This window comes from Mus musculus, chromosome 2 (genome assembly GCF_000001635.26).
Source record: "Mus musculus strain C57BL/6J chromosome 2, GRCm38.p6 C57BL/6J".
Lineage (NCBI taxonomy): Eukaryota > Metazoa > Chordata > Mammalia > Rodentia > Muridae > Mus > Mus musculus.
In genome coordinates, this window is record NC_000068.7 from 72,284,762 (window position 1) to 72,303,924 (window position 19,163).

A 19,163-nucleotide genomic window follows, 5' to 3' on the forward strand; every position below is an offset into this window, starting at 1 on the left:
TTTGGGCTTCTTTTCTGATTTCCGTTTCTTGTTTCATCTCTGCCTGTTTTTCCTCTCCTGACTTCAAAACTCAGCAGGAAGCCAGTTTCCTCTCCACAGATTTCTATTTCTGTCAATGACACCATCGTTCTTCCAGTCACCCAGGTCTCAAATCTTGGCATCACCGCTTTCTTCTTTCCCAACCGAATGGGTCACAAATTTCTGTGGCCTCTTTCTGAAACATGTCTCTCAATTCCAATTTTCTTTTTAAAAACGATCCCAAACTGTACCCTCTAACTCTAGCCTTCACGATTCTATCTGTTACCTGGTAGTGACAATATCTACCACTTATCTTGTTTCCATCCCTAAGCAACTCTCTAAACCACTACTAAAATGGATGGGGAGGAAAGAGAATATGGCTTAACATCTTCAGGCTGGTAAGCCTCCTGCTCCAAATATAAAGCCATGCACTAAAATACGAATATCCATTTTGCACGATTTCAACTTTCCTTAACTCTCCACGTGTGTACACGTGAAATTCTAATTCAGAAACTGTGTTCCCTACTTTTGCAACCTCTCCTCTTTTTCCACTCCATCTACATCCTCCCCGATCAATTTCTTTTCTTCCCAAAGCCAGGTGACACGTTTTGTTCACACTTGTCATGGACTCTGTCTCCTCGATGGGAAATCGCGGGCACTTCATCTTAAAAGTCACCAACCAGAGCAGCAGGCCTTGACTCCTCCTCAAAATCTCCAAAGTACCTGTTGATGGTCCCACTGAGGCACCCGCGACCCTGACATTGCCTTCCCTGCTGTCCCCTTCCCAGCCAAGTGCATTCAGTCTCACGGGGGGTAAGGGGGGGGGGGCAGCAACCGGGCTCTCCGCGACCCCGAGCCCCGGCCTCCCTGCTGGGCACCGAGCCGGGCGTGCCCGGAGGCTGGCCGGCCGGCGGTTCCACGCTCGGAGGTAGGTGGTGCTGTTGCCGCGACGTCTTCCTCATTGGCGCCGCGCGGAGAGGCGGAATGTTCAACTCCTGACTCCGGCGGAAGCGTGGGAGCCGCGCGGGCCGCCGTCCCCGACCCCCGCCGCCGCTCGCGCCCGATCCGGGAGCCAGGTAAGGGCTGTGGGGGACGGGAGAGGCGGGAGGGAGCTCCGCTGGAGGACCGGCGGGACCGGGGCCTGCGGGGCCGGGGCAGCGCGGCTGCGGGAGGCCGGGGCTCGGCGGGCGGCTGTCCTTGGCTCGCCCCCGGTGCCCTGGAGACCCGTGGTCCCCGAGCCCGCAGACCCCGAGACCGCAGCCCCTGAGCCCTCAGTCCCTTGCCGCTGGGCCGAGGACGGCTTGGGCATGTCCGGGCCGGTCCAGCCGGGCACTCGGTGCCCGGAAGAGTCCGGCCTGGCACAGCTCGCGGCGATCCCGGGGAACCTGCGGCGGCTGCCCTTCCCGAGCACCCTCGCCTTCCGTGGGAGCACACGCGGGTGTCGCAGGCGCGGGGATCTACACCAGGGTGGGCACTGGGTGACCCGGGCCGCAGCCACGCCTCGCCCCGCGCGTGACAGATCTCGGGAAAAACTTTAATTCTAAACTGCCCAGATGACATTGGAACTGCCTGAAAAAAAACAACAATGGCACGTCATTGTTGGGTTGCTGAAAATGTATGTTTCTCATGCGCCTGGAGATCCTGCATAAGCACTGTTTATGGAGAACATAATTACTATTTTTGCTAGTTTCGTTAATAATGAAAGCACACCATTTGGTGGCCCGTTCCAGCGATTTCACAATAAGCAGCCTTCATTAATAATGCGTGTGAGAACCGTCTTCCAGAATGGATTGAGGACATCTGAGTTCGGATGGTTGTTAAAGTGAGTTCCTGTTTTACCCCTAAAGTGGTTGTAGCGAATCTTCTGGTCTTCTTGACTGTAGATGAAACCAACTGCCAGCATTTAGTGGATCCAAACCTACCAAAATATTTAACGATAAAAATAAACAAATGATTCAAGACCAGACTTCTTTGTCATCGGCCTGTCTCTACTCTGAAATTTCATTCTTTTTTTATCTTAAAAAAAAGTGACGGCTGCATTTTAATTATGGTTTTGATCATTTGTAGAGTCTTTGTTTTAGATTTCTGCTACAATAGTGAGAGATTTGGGAGATTGTAAATGAACATGAATTTAGCTTGTTTAGAAAGAGAGAATTAAGAGAGAAAAATGGTCTTTGGAGCACTGTTTATTTTAGTCTTTTACAATGTAATTTTGACAAAAATTTTGGGGGATTTTTTTTTAAACTGGAGAATGTGCAAGTCAGAAGTTTAAGTGGGAAACATTTTGTTGTCTTAGAAAGCAAGTAGCTGATTAATCTTTTAAAAGTTTTTGTTTTGTTTTGTTTTAGGGGGGATACATAAGAACACATTAAGAAAAATAATAACCAAATATTAAGCACACAGATTTAGATCTAAAAATGGATGGTCAAAGATCTTGGGAACTGAGGGACCTTCTTGCCAAATAAGGAAACTTGGCAGGCTGCACTGTGTATTTTAAGTTAGGGCAGAGTGAGTGCTATTGGCAATACATTGGCTCAGTGCCTATCTGGGCTCTGCAGTGAAACTGAGTCTGATAGGCCTGCGGAATTATAGGCAGGAGTTACGAAGGGTGTGGAGTGAATCGCTGGATCATCAGAGGAGACACTGGAGAAGTTACAGGGACGTTTTGTAAAAGAGGTCAGATAAAACTCTGAGTGTGTGTGCCCAGCAGAAGCAGACTACACAGTGGGTCTCAGAACTTGACACAGCCAGGGAAGAGTCAGTGTTAAGCTGAGGAAAGGAGTTTGTGGTAACACAGGACTGTCAGAACCAGAAAGCCTCTGTGCCCTGAGGTGTTAGGAAGAGAAGTTTGGATCATTTGCTTTCCATTTTATTCTACCCAGGACAGATGGGACAAGGTGGGGGACTGTTGGATCTAAAGATAATAGCTGAGACACCTTCCGTCTTACTGTGGGGAAGTTTAGGCTACTTCCTTTGTGGCTATTGACCGTGGTCTATACTACACATAAACCAGCATAGTTCCAGCACTAAACAAAAGATTCTTACCTGTGCAGGGAGGAGAGCCATCAACCCCAGAGCCTCACAGCTGGTCAGATAATACAGGGCCTTTGTCTCAGACCCTCCTAGAGACAGCTGAAGCATTGAGTGACAGGAGTTAAATAATCCCAGCACAGTAAGAGACTGAGAACAGGGAGCCATACATTTGATACCTAACCCCATTGGCACCATTGCCAATAGAAAATTAAAGCCTCCAATGTGTGGACAGTAAGCAATCCAGCCGTTATGGTAACAAGAAATGGATTTGTTTAAAGAAAAAGGGGGGAGGGAGAGATTAGGAGGCAGTAAATGATGAAGTAGAAAAAAATAAAGGTATACCATGGAGGGAAAGGAGGTGACCCAAGTTGACTTCCGGTTGTGCTGTTTGTAAATTAGGCTCGGCCAACTTTTATAACCTTGGGGGGCAGTACTACCTGTTTCCCCAGGAGGGGTCTATGAGACAGTGTGTGGAAATGCTTAGGCTAGTCCCTGAAGCTCCACCTGCCGTGACTGGGTGCAGAGAGGACTTCCCCGCATTTCCCAAGCTGCGTGCTTGCCTCTCCCAGCCAAGACTTGCCTACAGTATTTTGCCTTGTTGCTCTCATACTAAGTATGCACGCTGAGATTAGATTGGGTGGGGGGCTCCCTAGCCACTCCTCCCTTGAGAATAAGGGTTTCCAAATCGACTCTGTATGTGGCTTTGTAAAACTATGTTTTGGGGAAGAATCTGAAAATTAATACACTTAAGTATATAGATGAAGGATTTTGAAGTTAGGGGAACACAGGCAGGCTATGACAAGAAGCCTGGACTAAGATCCCTTGGGACCATTTGTAAGGCTCATCTTGAGTAGCTCCTGTGTTCAGGGTCTGCCACTCTTTTCTGGATCTATCTGTGAACACCTTAAAAGAGAAGGAACACATTTATCTCTAGGTCATGGAGTAAATATTACTTATTAACCTTTTTCTTACAAGGTACCCTACTGTGAGGGAGAGGGAGTGTGTACCCTTAAAGGTCTGCAGATATGCCCATAAGCACTTCTGGTGTAGGCAAACATTTGCTTTAAAAAAAATTTTTTTCATTTAATCTTAAAAACCCATGTGGACTTTTCGGTCTCTTCTTCTCATTCTTGTCTTACTCAAACCAATATAAACAGACACATTTATTCCTCCAGATCTTAAAGTCAGATTATGCTGTAGGACTCACCTACCTTCCCTGCAGTGCTGTCTACTGCACACATGGGAGTAAGCCCACGGGATGATGGGATTGGTCCTGTTAGCCTCCCCCCTCCCCCAATCTAATGGAAGAGGTCATGTGATTCTATTTTGCTAGGGAAAGTCTTGAATCAGAGCATCATCCCAAGAGTATGTACAGTCTGTGGTTATCCTTATGGTCAAGAGCTCTTTGCTTCGGGGAGAGGAGAGACGTATACAAGACAAGCGTTGGAATGTAGACCTCCCTAGCCATGTGAGAAGAATTTCAAGAGGGTGGCCCAAGGACTTTTATTATTTTATTACTCAGAGATATAGATCTTCTCATGTTTACTGCCAGGTGCGTGACTGCATCTCCAGTAAAGGAAGACCGGCAGCCAGCACTTCATGCTCGCCTGGTTAGTCATCATGCTAGGAAGGCTGAAGTGAACCTTCCAGACGCATCCTTTCTTGTCTCGGTGATGCAGGTCTCCGCTCCTCGCCCCCCCCCCCCCTTCTGTTGAGTACACAGGGATGTGTCATTCACTACGGAGAGGGCAGAATATCTTCTTCTGGGGCTACCAGCCATTCTGTAATTTGTAGCCTCTGATAATTTTGCCTCTCACTCAGCACAACATCATACAGGTCTTGCTCTTGGCTAACTTTTTTTTTTTTTTTTTAAAGATTTATTTATTTATTATATGTAAGTACACTGTAGCTGTCTTCAGACACTCCAGAAGAGGGAGTCAGATCTCGTTACGGATGGTTGTGAGCCACCATGTGGTTGCTGGGATTTGAACTCCTGACCTTCGGAAGAGCAGTCGGGTGCTCTTACCCGCTGAGCCATCTCACCAGCCCTTGGCTAACTTTAATATCCTGGTGTCTGTCTTCTCCTTCATTGTCCTTCAGACGACCCCGATCTGACCTGCATGTTTAACCTTGTAAGGAAGCATTCCTTGTAGGTAACCAGTCTGGGGCTGTCCCTTGTTTGTCAGAAGTCAGGCTGGTTGGGTATTTCCTATTTGACAAGGACAGTTCTGTGGCAGAGAACTGTGCAGCAGATCACCAGGATGGGTGGGAGGCTGGTTTAGGAAGTAGACATCTTCTTCCTCAGATATACAGCACCCAGGCACTTGGGCACTCTTCTAGGCAGCCCCTCTTCCTGTTCCCCCTTTACTGGATCTCTATCCTCTCCTCTCTTCCCACAAGAACCCACCCGCCCATCTCCCGTGGTGCAGGACATGGATGCCCTGGGTCTTGTTTCCTAGTTGGGCACTATTTGAGCACAGGCTCATTCCACACGGTATCGCTCCACCAACCACTTCCCGGTTCCTACTTCTTTTACTTCTGCTAACAGCATTTCTGGCAAGGAAGCCTGCCAAGGAGGTTGATTTTCATTTATTGGAATATTAGTAAGAATGTTTCATTTAACTAGCTTGTTTTTTATTTTAACCTTTGCTCTGGCTAGAGAATCATACTACTTATATGGTAAAGCACAGATAGAGCGGGGATTGTCTGTTCTCATTTCGACTCCTATTTAAAGCTGGATTTTTCTCAGATGCCATGCCGGAAGAAGTCCCACATCCGGGGCCCAGGCTATCTTATGTCAGGTCTGCTTTTCTGAGAGCAGTTTTGAAGGAAATAGCAACACGGACACAGTTCTAGTTAGTTTTATTCATAAACTTAGTCTTGTGGCTTTTGTCACTAATGACAATTGTGGCTTTTTGTCTTTTTTAAAAAGAAGGACACAGAGCAGTCTGTTCAGGAATTGTCTCTTTAAATCTCTGATCCTGATTATGAAGAAATACATCAAACCGAAGTTTTTCCTATTCTTTAAAAAACAAAGCAAAACAAAACAAAACTCAGAGTTGTTTTTTAAAAAATGCATGGCCTAATTCCGAACAGTAAAGCGGATACGAGGTTTTGATTCTTTTATTTACTGAGCTGTGTGAAGAAATACAAGCAAGGCTTGTTAGAGGGTGAGGGTGCTTTTCAGAAGTCATCTTTAAGTTTCTTTAAGTTTCATGTGTGTACAATGCATGGCGGTCAGGGGACAACCCATGGGAGTCAGTTCTCTTCCACCACATGACTTCCTGGGTCAGTCTTAGACTTGGAAAATTCTTTTACCTGCTCCCCCATTTTTCTGGCTCCCAGATTCTTTCTTCTTGTCTCCCTTCCTTGTGTATGTGTGGTATATTTATATATGTGTGTATGTGTGGTATATTTACATATGTGTGTATGTGTGTGTATGTGTGGTATAAGTGTATGTATGTGTATATGTGGTATATGTGTATGTGTGTGTACAGGTGGTATATGTGTATGTGTGTGTATGTGTGGTATATTTATATATGTGTGTATGTGTGTGTATGTGTGGTATATGTGTATGTGTGGTATACGTGTATGTGGGCATGGGCAAGTGAATGCAGAGGCCAGAGGGTTCTCACTGAATCTGAAGACTGACTGGCCAGTGAGCTCCCAGCATCCACTTGTCTCTGCCCCCCAGGGCCTCCACCTCACGTGTTGGGATTACAGGTATGCATTGCCATGCCTGACTTTTACATACGTGCCTGGGATTCGAACTCAGGTTCTCCTGTTTGCACAGCAAGCAATCTTACCCACCGAGCCCTCTCTTCAGCCTGAGAAATCTGTTTGAAAGTTTATCTTGATCATAATGACACAAATTTGTTTTTCTTCTTATGTTGTGCCAGAATTAAACCTATAACTACGTTTGTGAAGACAAAAGGAAAGTATAAATTATGGATGGAAAAAGAGGAAGTATGTAAGTCAGAAATATCCAAAAGAGAAAAACCCAGAGAAATTCCAAAATCCTTATTTGTAGAGTTAATTTATATAAAAAACAAACTGTTTTCATTATGCTGTGGAGGCATTCAATAAAGCAGGTTAGAGTTCTCTTGAGTTAGGTGCCCTTGTGTAATGAGCAGAGAATATCAGGAAGAAGACAGTGGTCCTGTGGAAGGCAGACTCTCTGGGACACTGCCAAAGCAAGTGCTATGACTGAATAAATACATCCTAGAAATTCTAGTGTCTAAAAAGTGCAAAAGGAAAATAATGTCTTTTAGTAACTTAAATAGGACTCATCTCTATGAAAAACATTTTGAAAGGGAAAAAAATTAAAACTATAGCTAGACATGCTGGTGTCTCTCTTTGACTTTAGCCCTTGGGAAGCTGAGGCAGGGGGATCACAAGTTTAAGGCTAGCCTGGACAACATAGCAAGGCCTTATCTCAGAAATAAATAAGTAATCCTCACTAGTAAGATAGATCTCGCAAAATGACCCAACCCCCCCAATAGAGAGAAAACAAAAGTGAGAGAAGAAATTAAGACACATAACACAGATGAAAAGGACTTAGGAGTCAAGGGGTCATTTATTTGTTAATGTTTGTGTAGTAAAAGTGATTGAAATAGAAAAGAAAGCAATTTTGAAAATGAGGAAACATACCTGATTGTGAGGGCTGAACTCTTTGGCTAAGCAAGGGCTCAGAGTCATGGCGGCAGGTAGAGAGCCATACTTTCCACCTGTTATGTGCAAATTCCTTGCGGGATTCTAGGTGAGGCCTTTCGACATCTTCTCTGCTTCCCTGGGCAGGGCAGGCCTTGGGGGAGACTGGGAAGTCAGAGTTGCCAGGGACCTGGTCGGGACCTGGTCCTCCGCCCGAGCTCAGACAGCTTGCTTGTACTTTGGATCTGCTACTCTCTTGCTAAAGGTGCGACAAGCTGTGCTTAGAAGTAAGACTTTCCAGTGACGTTGGATCAAACCCTGCACACGTGACCACTTTGGGGCTATCAAACGGAAGTGACTTTCAACTTCTTATTTATGAGGTTAGACATGTAGTAATTGGAGGAAAAGTGATTGTTTCCAGAGAGGTGGAAGCAGAATTCAGCTCAGTCTCACCTAATTTAACAGTTTTGCTGTTTAGATGTTAGCAGTTCAAGTAGTCCTGTTGCTGCTGTTGTTGTTATTTTAAATCTGTGACAGAAATCGAGTAGGACACACAGACAGGTGACTTGAAATCAATAACAATTTGAAAAAGCAAAGAGCCAAATAAAGACCTATGAGTTGTGATCCTAGCCCCCTTTTTGAAAAGATAAAAAACTTTTAAAAATAAAAAAATGCTCCATTTAATGTCTTTCTGTCTGTATATAGCTTTTATAATTAATGATATTATATATGCTCTTATCAGTTCAGTTCATAGTTAAACTTATCCTTGTACTTCTAATTTAGGGACATTTTAAAATGTTTTGGCTACTGCCCAAATAAGCTGATGATTGCGTTGAGCAAACTTGCTATTGTTCCAATCTGTGACCCCCTTATGTTTTGTTTTCTGTGATATTCCTGTTCTGAGTCCACCTGCAGTGTTGTGTGATTGCCTATATTGTGTAAAAGCCTGTCTTCAAACACAGTGGGTTGAAAACATTGGATGTGATCTTTGTAAGCAGATGTGTATAGATGGCTCCCTCTTCTATAGATGGTTCCACTGGTCTAGACAGTAGAGATACTTCTGAAAAGCTGGGGTATAATCTGATCAGGTCTTGATGCTGTACGCGATCAGCATCTTGCCCTAGATGCTCCGAAACAACTTCTACTCTTCATCCTTCTACTCTTAAGTTGATCTTCTTTAAATAGTGACTTAAAGAGAAAGGGAAAACAATTTACATATATAGTCACACACACACACACACATATATATATATACACACACACACATATACATACATATATATACATTCATACATACATACACATGTGTGCATATCCATGAGCAAACACACATGCATGTGTGCACATAAATACATATGCATGTGTGTGTGTGTGTGTGTGTGTGTGTGTGTGTGTGTGTGTGTGTATGGGGGGGGGGGTAGAAAGCTAAACCAAAATTTTCAACTGAAGTATATGATGGCCTTGCTAAGCTTACTGGAGTTAAAACCTGTACTGAGGCACATTGAAATTGTTCATCTCTTTGGAAAGGATACAGTTTTTTACATTGTCATTAAAATGTCCAAGTAACTACATAGTTCATTCCTATAGAACCAGTTCCCAAATGGCAAGGTATATTGCAACACGGGTAACTGATCTGGAAGAATGTGCCTTGTTGCCCATCATCACGGGTGGTGGTCACGGCCAAGTTACTGGCCAGTCAGTTCAGGTTAATATTTATTGATCTCATCTTCCACTGTTTGGAAAGGGTTTCTCTACCCCTCTCCTAGTTCAACCCAAACCGAGAGGCACCCAGTCCTGGAGGTGCCAAGGTTCCCAAGAAGCTTGCAGAATTCTCAAGACAGGATTGGGTTTAGAATCCTCTTTGGGGACTTGTGGGGGAAAAAATGGCAAGGCTGACTGAGTTGAATTGAAATCTTTGTAGCTGTAGGAACTATAATGGAAAAAGTAACTTAAAACCATTAATGGAACAAACAGTTTGGAGTAGAGGAGATGTGTACTGTGTGTTTGGTTATATGCGAGGTGCTGAAAAATCCAGATATGAGATACCAAGGAATTTTGGGTTTAGGAGTTTGTATTCTGGTGGGAATTTGATGGGAGTAGATAAAGGTGCTGTAGGAGAGAGCAGTTTCTCATATGGGCTTCACAATCGTGGTTAGGGAGGTTTGCTGGCTGGAGATGGAGATCTGGAGCAGGTATATCCCTGGCCCCAAGCATGGAGATGTGGGCAAGGTCAGCACAGAAGGGGACCCGCAGGCAGTGCTTCATGCATGTGTGAGAAATAAGACCTGAAATGAATGAGACTGGAGTCCTAAAGGAACACCACTAGACAGCTGCGATTCAAAGATGTGAGCTAAAGGTTGGGACTGAGTGTCCTACCAGTGAATGAAAGAAATCATCTCTAAGAACACTCTAATAAAAAAAAAGGGCAAGATTCTACAGATAAAGAAATGATTCTAAAAGCCCTCAGGGATATATATATATATATATATATATATATATATATATATATATATATATCGGTTTAGGCATCAGAGTAGCATCACACTGCTCCATAGCAACATTAGAAATGAGGAGAGGTGCTAAAGAGATGGCTCGGCGATGAAGGTTATTTGTTATCTTTTAGAGAACATGGGTTCAATTCCCTGTACCCATGTGGTTACTAACAACTGTCTATAATTAATTCCAGATGATCTGACTTCTTCATGCTGCAGGCACCAGGCCTGTACGTGGTGCACAGTCAACACACACAGGCAAACACTCATACACATAAAAAAAAGTTTTCTTCTAGAAAAAAAGAAAGGAGTCAGCTGAGGGGATCGGAGAGATGGCTCAGCAGTTAAAAGCACTGGCTGCTCATCCAGAAGTCATGAGTTCGTTTCCCACATCCACACAGTGGCCTCTGCTCAGGGAGCCACTGGGAGATGCGTGTTGTCAAGGTGCAGAAGTAAACCAAGAAAGAGAAGCTGAAGATCCAGGGGCAGGGTTTTCCTCAGAGGGTGAAAGAGAAGGAAGGTCTTTGAATAGCAGAGGAGATGAAATTCCAATGACAGTCAGGCCTGGGGGCGCAACCATTTCAGCCAGACTGAATCAAGAGGAAGTGTTTAGAAAGAACGTCTTGATGAAAACCAAGGTGCTCCTCCCTCTGGGGATCAGAGGATAAAGGCAAGAAGAAGCTGGTGTTTGTTGCTTTGTTGGGAGCTTTGTAGTTCCTGGGGGGACTGGTGGAGTTGGGTAAGTTTATCAGGAGTGTAAAAAGCTAAACAGACAACAGAAGACAGAAGCAGGGCAACTAATAACTCCAGGAGAAACAAAAAGCTATCCAAGTAAAATGTAACCATTGCTGCATGGCGGTGCTGGAAATGGTCTTGATTTTGCAAGACTACTTTCTATAAACCGTGAATATTGTCTTAGCCAATGGTTCAGGTTGTAAACAGAGGTTAGACCAGTGTGGCCCCTGAAGATGTGTGGAGGTGAAGGATGGTGTAAGAACCGAATCCCTCTTCCACAGGGAATGGTTGATGACAAGATCTAAAGTAGGGAAATCAAAAAGCAACAGTGTTCAAATACATGGCTTAGAAATGTGATCAAGCCGGACGAGGTGGCGCACGCCTTTAATCTCAGCACTTGGGAGGCAGAGGCAGGCAGATTTCTGAGTTTGAGGCCAGCCTGGTCTACAGAGTGAGTTCCAGGACAGCCAGGGCTACACAGAGAAACCTTGTCTCGAAAAACCAAAAAAAAAAAAAAGAAATGTGATCAAGACAAGGAGATAGATGCTTGAAGGAGCTGTTACTAGTTGCTCTCTCAGAGTTGAGTGGGCACAGCCAGGCAGTGGATCTGCAAGGTCTTATAAGCTTCGTGGCCGTATTTCAATTCTTACACTTGGATAAAATTAATTACAAAAGCATAGACTTACCCATCCTCTGCTGCGGAGATCTAGCATATAGTGTTTGACGTTTGTTGTGCGAGCTTTTTTGCCTCGCACACGCTGTCTGTGTTTGTCTGGCACATTCTCCTATATTTTCTATAAACCTTCTTTACTAAAGTTAGCGGGATTGCAGTGAGTCTGTCTGGAAAATCACTGAATTAAACGCAGCCACAGAGTGCGTCTGTGTTCCTCACAGCCGGTCTCCTCCCTCTGTTTTCTTGTCAACGCAGCCCTCTAAACATTACAAGCTCTAAACAGTAGAGGATAAACAAATTGCTTCGTTTCTCTTTCTTGCCTTCTCCCCAAAGTGGAGCAGACTTGGACTTTGCAATAAGAAATCAACATTCTTCAGTGAGCCGATGTTCCGAAAATGGAATGGCTGAGCCAGCTGCGCCCTGAGTTCTCGGAGCTCCCTGTGCGAGCATGTCTCCTCGAAGCTCCGAGTAGTTGATGGAGAAACTGAACTTACAATGACCCAGACAGCTCCCTTCTACCTTTTATTTTGGAATAATAATAAAAAATAAAATCCAGGCTTCATAGAAAATGGCCAGGATAGTAAAAAGCCCATGCCCCTTTCTGATTTGTGGCTCTCAACTCTGTCACGGTGCTTTCTCCCTCTCACACACTTGCATCCTAACCCCCTCTCTCATGTGCATTTGGGGGTGGTGTCAAAATCATCAAGTGAGTTGCAAGTGCCATGTTTCCATGTGCCTAAATATTTACAGAGGATCAAGGCAGAAAGTGATCGTACATTGTGTTTCATCCTGGATGCCCTCAAGTTCTTACAGAGTTCGTTTTCTTGTTATTTGTTAAGTGTTTCATGATGGTGACCATCCGAAGCATGAACCAGCTGCTTGAGAGAGAGTCCTCTAATATAGATAGGTTCCTCATTTTGCTCCATGATTACAATATTGTGGTTTACAGTTCCAGAAAGGATGCCCAGAGAGATTCCTTTATGTACCGCCTGTAGCTTCTTACACTTGCTCAAGAGTTACACTTCACCAGTTGTGCGTTTCAGGTTTTGTTTTTCCTGATAATTTAAAGTCTGGGATAGAGGATTAAGAGTGAACGCTTACCTGCGGAAGAGTAAGGATGAGTCAACCATAGACAACCCCCCTGCGGTAATCTCGGGAGGGGTCATCTGTCCCCCTGGAAACAAGCATAATATTTTTTAAAACAACTTTGGCAGTATTCCTTGGCTGACTTAATCTACTGTAATCAGGGGCAATGTCTCTTAGAAAGTCAATTCTTCTATGGAGTGCAGTCTAGTGAGACACATGTGGAAACCCTTGGGTAGCTTTTCCTTCACCCCAAGTGAAGTCTTGTTTGGAGTCTAAACACTGCATATGTGTTTACTCTGCAGCGTCCTGGCTGCAGCCGTGCCAGGATCCTCAGGGGCTTAGGCTGTGTATGTTTCCTGTGAGGCAAGGGCAGCCCGGAGAGCCGGCGTGCCGCACATGCCAGAGGAACTATGCAAGCTTGCTGTTGAAGGCATGGTTTCTGTGTGTCAGGCCTTCCTGGTAGGAGACCTGGTGACACAGTAGCCTTTAGGCAGAGCTCCGGAGGATCTGTAGGAAGCACTGTGGCAGGTTTCGTTGGGGGGAGAAATCTGAGCCATTTCCAAGCCTGGGCAAGCCGACTGCCAGCCAGGGTGAGTGCTTTCATTTCGACTTGTTTGTCTTGCTTCTCTTTCTGAACTCATCGGGCCTTTCTAGAAGTTTCACAGGACTTGTTATAAATATCTAGAGCACGACTCGAATTGATCTGTGATTCGGCATTTCTTCTCTTTCCCCTCTCCAGATTTTGTGGACGTTTACTACTTTGTCATTATGAGATGTCGTCTCTCGGAGCCTCCTTTGTGCAAATTAAGTTCGACGACTTGCAGTTTTTTGAAAACTGCGGTGGAGGAAGTTTTGGGAGTGTGTATCGAGCCAAATGGATATCACAGGACAAGGAGGTGGCTGTAAAGAAGTTACTCAAAATAGAGAAAGAGGTAAGATCTGCTCCCAGAGGCTCTCACACCAGCTCTTATATAAGCCTTCCAGCCTAGCGGAGTTAGAGGGTCACAGAGCTGGAAGGATCTGGCAAGTCCTTTGGGGCTGGTCCATGAGGCTCCTTCCCAATTCCCATTCTGGGAACCCCATAAATAGAAAATATTGCACTGTGTGCTTTAGGGTCGAGCTCTACTAAGGGACATGTGAAGCTAGAGGATTTCTTTCCATGGTAAGCCGGTGTTCTCTGAGCTGGCTGGCCTACAGAAACAGGCGGGTTTGAGCTTTTCACTTCTTCAGGGGAACCAGGAGGGGGCAGTAAAGAGTAAGAGGTAACATTTTCATTGCTCCCTATTTTCACCCCTTGCATTGGGAGTGGTCCCTCTTGGTGCCTTTGGAAAATAAGAGTATTTGTTTTCAACTGAACTAAGCAGTGCTAGCTTCTTAGGTTTCACCTCTACAAGTTCACAGTGGTGCATTTTGTGCAATATAGAAGTAGGTTCCAGATAGAGTTGTCTTACCTTGTAAAAATCAGAATAAGGTCTTGGCTTTGAGAGTCGGGAACTTGTGTTGAAGTATATGAGCCCTGAACTCTTAAGTTCTTCATCGTTTATAGGAATGTCCCCGTCCCCATCCCCCCCGTCCCCCCCCCCACACACACACAAACTGATGCCACCACTATATTAAGTTTGGTACCTCAAGAGTCAAATGATTCGTATAGCTGGTCCGTGAGAGTTAAGCCTTTGTAACCCTGTAAAGTACTTTTAAAAATTTATGAGCCATCTATGAGCCATGTTAATGTTTCAATACATGTATGCATTGTGTGCTTAAGTCATTATATCCATTGCCTCGTTTAACATTTCTTTTACAACGTAAACATTCAAACGCCTTTCCTTTGGCTCTTTGAGATTACAGTATATTACCACTATCTGTAATTGCCCTGCTGGTGGCCTTTAATACCTTCCTCTCATGCTCACCTTGGTCATTGTTTTATATCCAGTTTTCACTAAGTATTGTTCCTTTCAAGACAACCTATAGATAGATATACACTCTTCTCCCCAAGCGATCTTGTTATCATTAATTGCCACCAGTGAACCACCCTGGCTGATGAGAGATGAGAACCCAGGGTCAGCCTTGCAGGTCTCCTCTCAGCAGTGTGCCATGGATGGAGCTCATCAGCCCACTCACCCAGTGTTGAAACCATGACCCTGGCTCTGTGGTGTCTCTGCCGTGGGCTGTCTTTGTGTTTTACGTGAAGCAGAAGGGTACTAAGTAAAGATCAGCTCTTGCATTAGAACCACTTCTGACACCAAACTCTTTGATTTGGTAAGATGACATTATTGTCCCCATTTTATAGACTGGGAAACAGAACACTGAGAAATGTATTAGCCACTCCAGCAGGGACAGATAGAATTCAGGAGGCTGGGCTTCTTGTTCTTCAGTATTTTACTGGGAGACTTCTAGTTGACCAGGTAGGAATAGAAAATAAGCCAATTCCATCTACTTATGTAAGAATGGTAAAGGCAGGCCATGGGGCTTGGATACTTATATGGCTTCTTCTATGGTTACTGGATGAGACTGGAAACTGATTTGAAGCAGAGCATTCCATTTAGCCCGCTCACTTCCTACCTCTCCAGCATATGTGCATAGGATGTGCCTTTTCCATGGTTTGATAGGGCAGGAAAATGACACGGGAAAGCACAGGGTGAGTGCAAGAGCTGGACGCTGCCAAATCCTGCTTTTGTATTGCAAGAGCGTAACTCATAAACTATAAGTCGGAAAGAGTAGAAGGTGCATTTCATTTAGAGGACTGTTGCTGTCAGAGACAGTCTTTATTCATCCCCGTGCCAGGTACCCCACACTGCTCATCCCACAGGAGTTTAGTGTGAAAGTCCAATGAGGCAGTGAGGGTAATTGGAGAGGAAGTATGCACCCCTTGCGAAGTTGTATTTATAAGATGTGAGTTGGCCACTGGCTAGGCACTTTTCAAGTGCTAAGATAAAGGTAATGAACTCTAGAGTCTTTCCCCCATTTGTACACTCAATCCTATGCCTCTTGGTCGTTATTTTTCCAATGAGTCTTAGAAGAGACGGACCCCGTAATGAAGTGCCTGTAACTCACTTCGTGGGACGCTGAGAATGGCCTGACATCTGACTAAATGTTTGTTCTGTGAACTTGGTCATATGTGGAGAATATATGTGACAAATATATTGTCACAGCCTATGTGACTACTTGCTTGCACTTCCCTTGTGACTCCTCGTGTAGTGAGGTATGATGTGTCCCTTGTGACTCCTCGTGTAGTGAGGTATGATGTGTCCCTCTGTTTTACAAAGTATGTGTTTCCTTCCTACTGAAAAGAACAAAGAGTGGCACTTGCTTAAAATGTTTTCTAAAAATGATTTAAAGCAAACACCAAGAAAAATTATAAGACTATCACGACCTCTATAATACCACTTAAGTCTACCACATAGTGACATTTTGTGACATCTGCCTTTTCTCTTTAGTGACTTATGTGCAGTTACAATTATTTTGTTTTTCATGACTATGAGAGTAAATTACAGATGCTATATGTGTTTATTCAAAGCATTTAAGCATCTCCTAAAAACCCAATTAACAAGGTAAGGAAATTGAATGGTTATATTATTTTATTGGATCATCCATCTTCAGATTTGTCCATTTGTCCCAAGAGACGTTTATGGGATTTTTTCCCTACGCAGGATACACTCCAGGATGACAAATGGCTGTATGTCTGTTTAGCCTGTTTTATTCTGGAATAGTTACCCTGCCTTTCTTTGCCGTTTAAGACTTTTCCAGTTTTGATGAGCCGAGAACACTTATGTTGCAGAGTGCCCTTTGTTTTGGCCTTGCGCTTTTCCCCTCATGTGGCTCATGTGGCTGTGGTGGGGATGTTATAGTGGTTGTGTGTCCTTGGTGACTCTTGGTGTGGTGTGATGGGTATCTCTTGTCTGCCTTAGGTTTGGTAATGTTACTTTTGAGCCCTTCCCTGGTTACTAGACCACTCAATTCCTCTGTGGTGAAAAATACCTATTTCCCCTTTTGTAATTAAGTGTTGGGAGCTACTTCGAGGCTGTGTAAATATGTCTTCTGAGCTCAAGCATCCCTTGGTGACTCTGTCTTAGATGTGTCATTATCATGATAGTCCATTGTGCCAAGGTCAGAGGTTCCCTCCTGACCTGTTCCCCAGGCTGCTTTCTCTCTCCCTGTATTTACACTGCCCAATTTGTTTATCTGTTTATAGACATTAAATCCTTTTACAATTCAAAGTGACGCAATCCATTACGTCATACACGTTTGTGCCTGTATTATGTCCAGCTTGGCAAGAGCTCCTTCAGAGTGGCTTCTGTGGCTTTTGACCACACCGTTCATCTGGGATGCTTTCCTTACTTCTGGACACAGAAAGTTACCCAACTCACTCAACTCCCGTCCCCACTGCTGGGCCAGCCATTTCTTTAGGAGGTCCTGAGTCAGCTTCCGACTTGGAGTTGGTATCTCAGAGCCAAAATAACCAAAATGGGAGTATTAGGGGTGCCTATTTTAGACTTTTTGAAAAAGAACCCTTGCTTTTTTTTAATTTTTATTTTATAAGAGTGTTTAAATTTTAAACTCAAACCTCTGGCTAGACAGAGGTCTGCCTTTCTGGAGAAGAGTTTAGAAGTATGTAGCACACTGACGCTGGTCTCCAAATAGTTGCTTTCTGTGGGTCAGAGGTTGTGCTTCTGGGACTTTCTACGTCAGCTGTTAGAGGGGTCAGATAGGGAGTCAGGTAAGCTAGCGGTGGAGACACGTGGAGAGGGTACTGTGCTGCCTCTGCAGTGGCAAAGTGCTCAACATTTACCGGAAGTGAAGCGAGGAGGACAGCTTGTAAAACACGTATATGCTTGGTATCTGTGTGCTGCTTTTTTTTTCTCTTGAATATCTGTGGTTTTCTATGATTTCATGTTTTCTTTCAATATTTTATTGTGAAAAAATTTCAAACATAAAGTAAATTTTACAGTGAATGTCTATAGACAACATATGGAATATATAGTTAGCAAGAATACGTGTGACCACCTGTATGGCCAGCTCTCCACGTCTTACTCATCCGTCCGTCGGTCTGTCCGATGCATTTCACCCCAGCATCATTGTCTTTCTCTTAAACATGTCATTGTGCATATTACTGTCTGAGCTCAGCTGTAGTTAGTTTTATTTTTTTCCCCCTGTGGTAGAAATATGTGTCGCTCCGTTTTTAGAAGTGTGGCTTGACTATGACATATATTTACATTTCTAATAAGAAAAATACAATTTAAGAAGTATAGTTTTTGACAATCTGTAGCACTGCCTCTGCAATCTCAAGTGAACCAAGCTTCATAAACTGTGAGTGGATCATATAACACTAATGCCCCAGGTTCACTGTATGTCTCCGAAACGTGGGACATTGCCTGTCACGCTGCTGTCCCAAGGCAGTGTCCCCAGACCTCAGGACTTGGCTGTTTACAGTTTTACAGCTGTACTTACAGTGCACTGTTTCTTTCTGTTTAATAAAATATTTTCATGGAGGAGGGAACAATACAATCTTAAGAATGTTTACCAAAAGTACGGAAAGAAGCCATGAGCCTGTCTTCTCAGAACTTGCTGATTGACTTGGGGGAAACTGGCCTGCTCAGGCAGAAGTTTAGCAAGGAGTGGAAGCGCCAGAGAAAGCCATTGTAATCCCAGTGTCTGCTCTACCACCACTGGCCTAGTGAGCCATCCCCCCACAAGCAAGAGTTCACCAGACTCACAATGTGAACCTTTGAAAAGGATTAAACACAGCAGCTTAGATTTGATATGTTGACACAGATGTGTCTTCATGTGGCTCGTCCCTCTGTCTGGTGGAGATGGCAACCTGTAAGCCTTTGTGTTCACTGCTTGCTGCTATTCCCAAATACCTGGGCGAACAACTGGGAGGGAAGACTCACTTTGCTTATGGTTTTAGTGCATAATTTTCCATGGCCCGGAAGGCCTGGTGGAACAGGGGAACTCACAGGGAAGGAGCGAAGGGACTGCAGAGAGGGAGGAAACAGGCATGTGGACGGGAGAAAGGAGAGAGAAGGGAGGAGTGAGGAAGAGAGGGAGGGAGGGAGGGGAGAGGGAGAAGGAAGTACAGATTGGGAGTATGGCCATGTTAGCTGGCTTTCCTCTTCCTCCATTTTCTCCCAGCCTATAGGATGGTACTGCCCACACTCCGGATACTTCTTCCTCCCAAGTTCTTTACCAATCACCTGGGCGTGCCTCAAGGCAACCGAGATGATATTAACCATCACTGCCTTTATGTTACCTTGAAGCCTGGCAATGCACAACAGTGTTCACACGCCACGGTGAAATACTAGGAATGAAGGAAACATCACTTTCTATTCAACTACCACCAACCCCTAAACTGAAAGAGGGAAGAATCCCCAAGAAGGAAAATAGAATCTTTTCTTTCCTGGCCTTGGTTTATGCAACTCCCTATGCTTAAGGGGAAAAAATTAATCCTGTCATGTTTTGGAAATGTTGAAAGCCAGATA

At 44.4% G+C, this 19,163-nt stretch overlaps 1 protein-coding gene across 5 annotated transcripts in view; it reads left to right on the forward strand.

The window, feature by feature from the left end:
* Window positions 1–875: 875 nt before the first annotated feature.
* Window positions 876–19,163, forward strand: part of Map3k20 (mitogen-activated protein kinase kinase kinase 20) — a 156,974-nt gene continuing 138,686 nt past the window's right edge. For 2 of the 5 annotated variants that reach the window (NM_001164791.1, NM_178084.4), the window contains exons 1-2: window positions 940–1,094; window positions 13,427–13,619. In NM_001164791.1, the coding sequence (NP_001158263.1) occupies window positions 13,461–13,619 (159 nt within the window). In that variant the 5' untranslated portion in view covers window positions 940–1,094; window positions 13,427–13,460. Of the gene's footprint in view, window positions 1,095–12,888; window positions 13,278–13,426; window positions 13,620–19,163 lie in introns of those variants that run through there. The other 3 variants (NM_023057.5, XM_006499997.3, XM_030251937.1) reach the window with 3 other exon arrangements.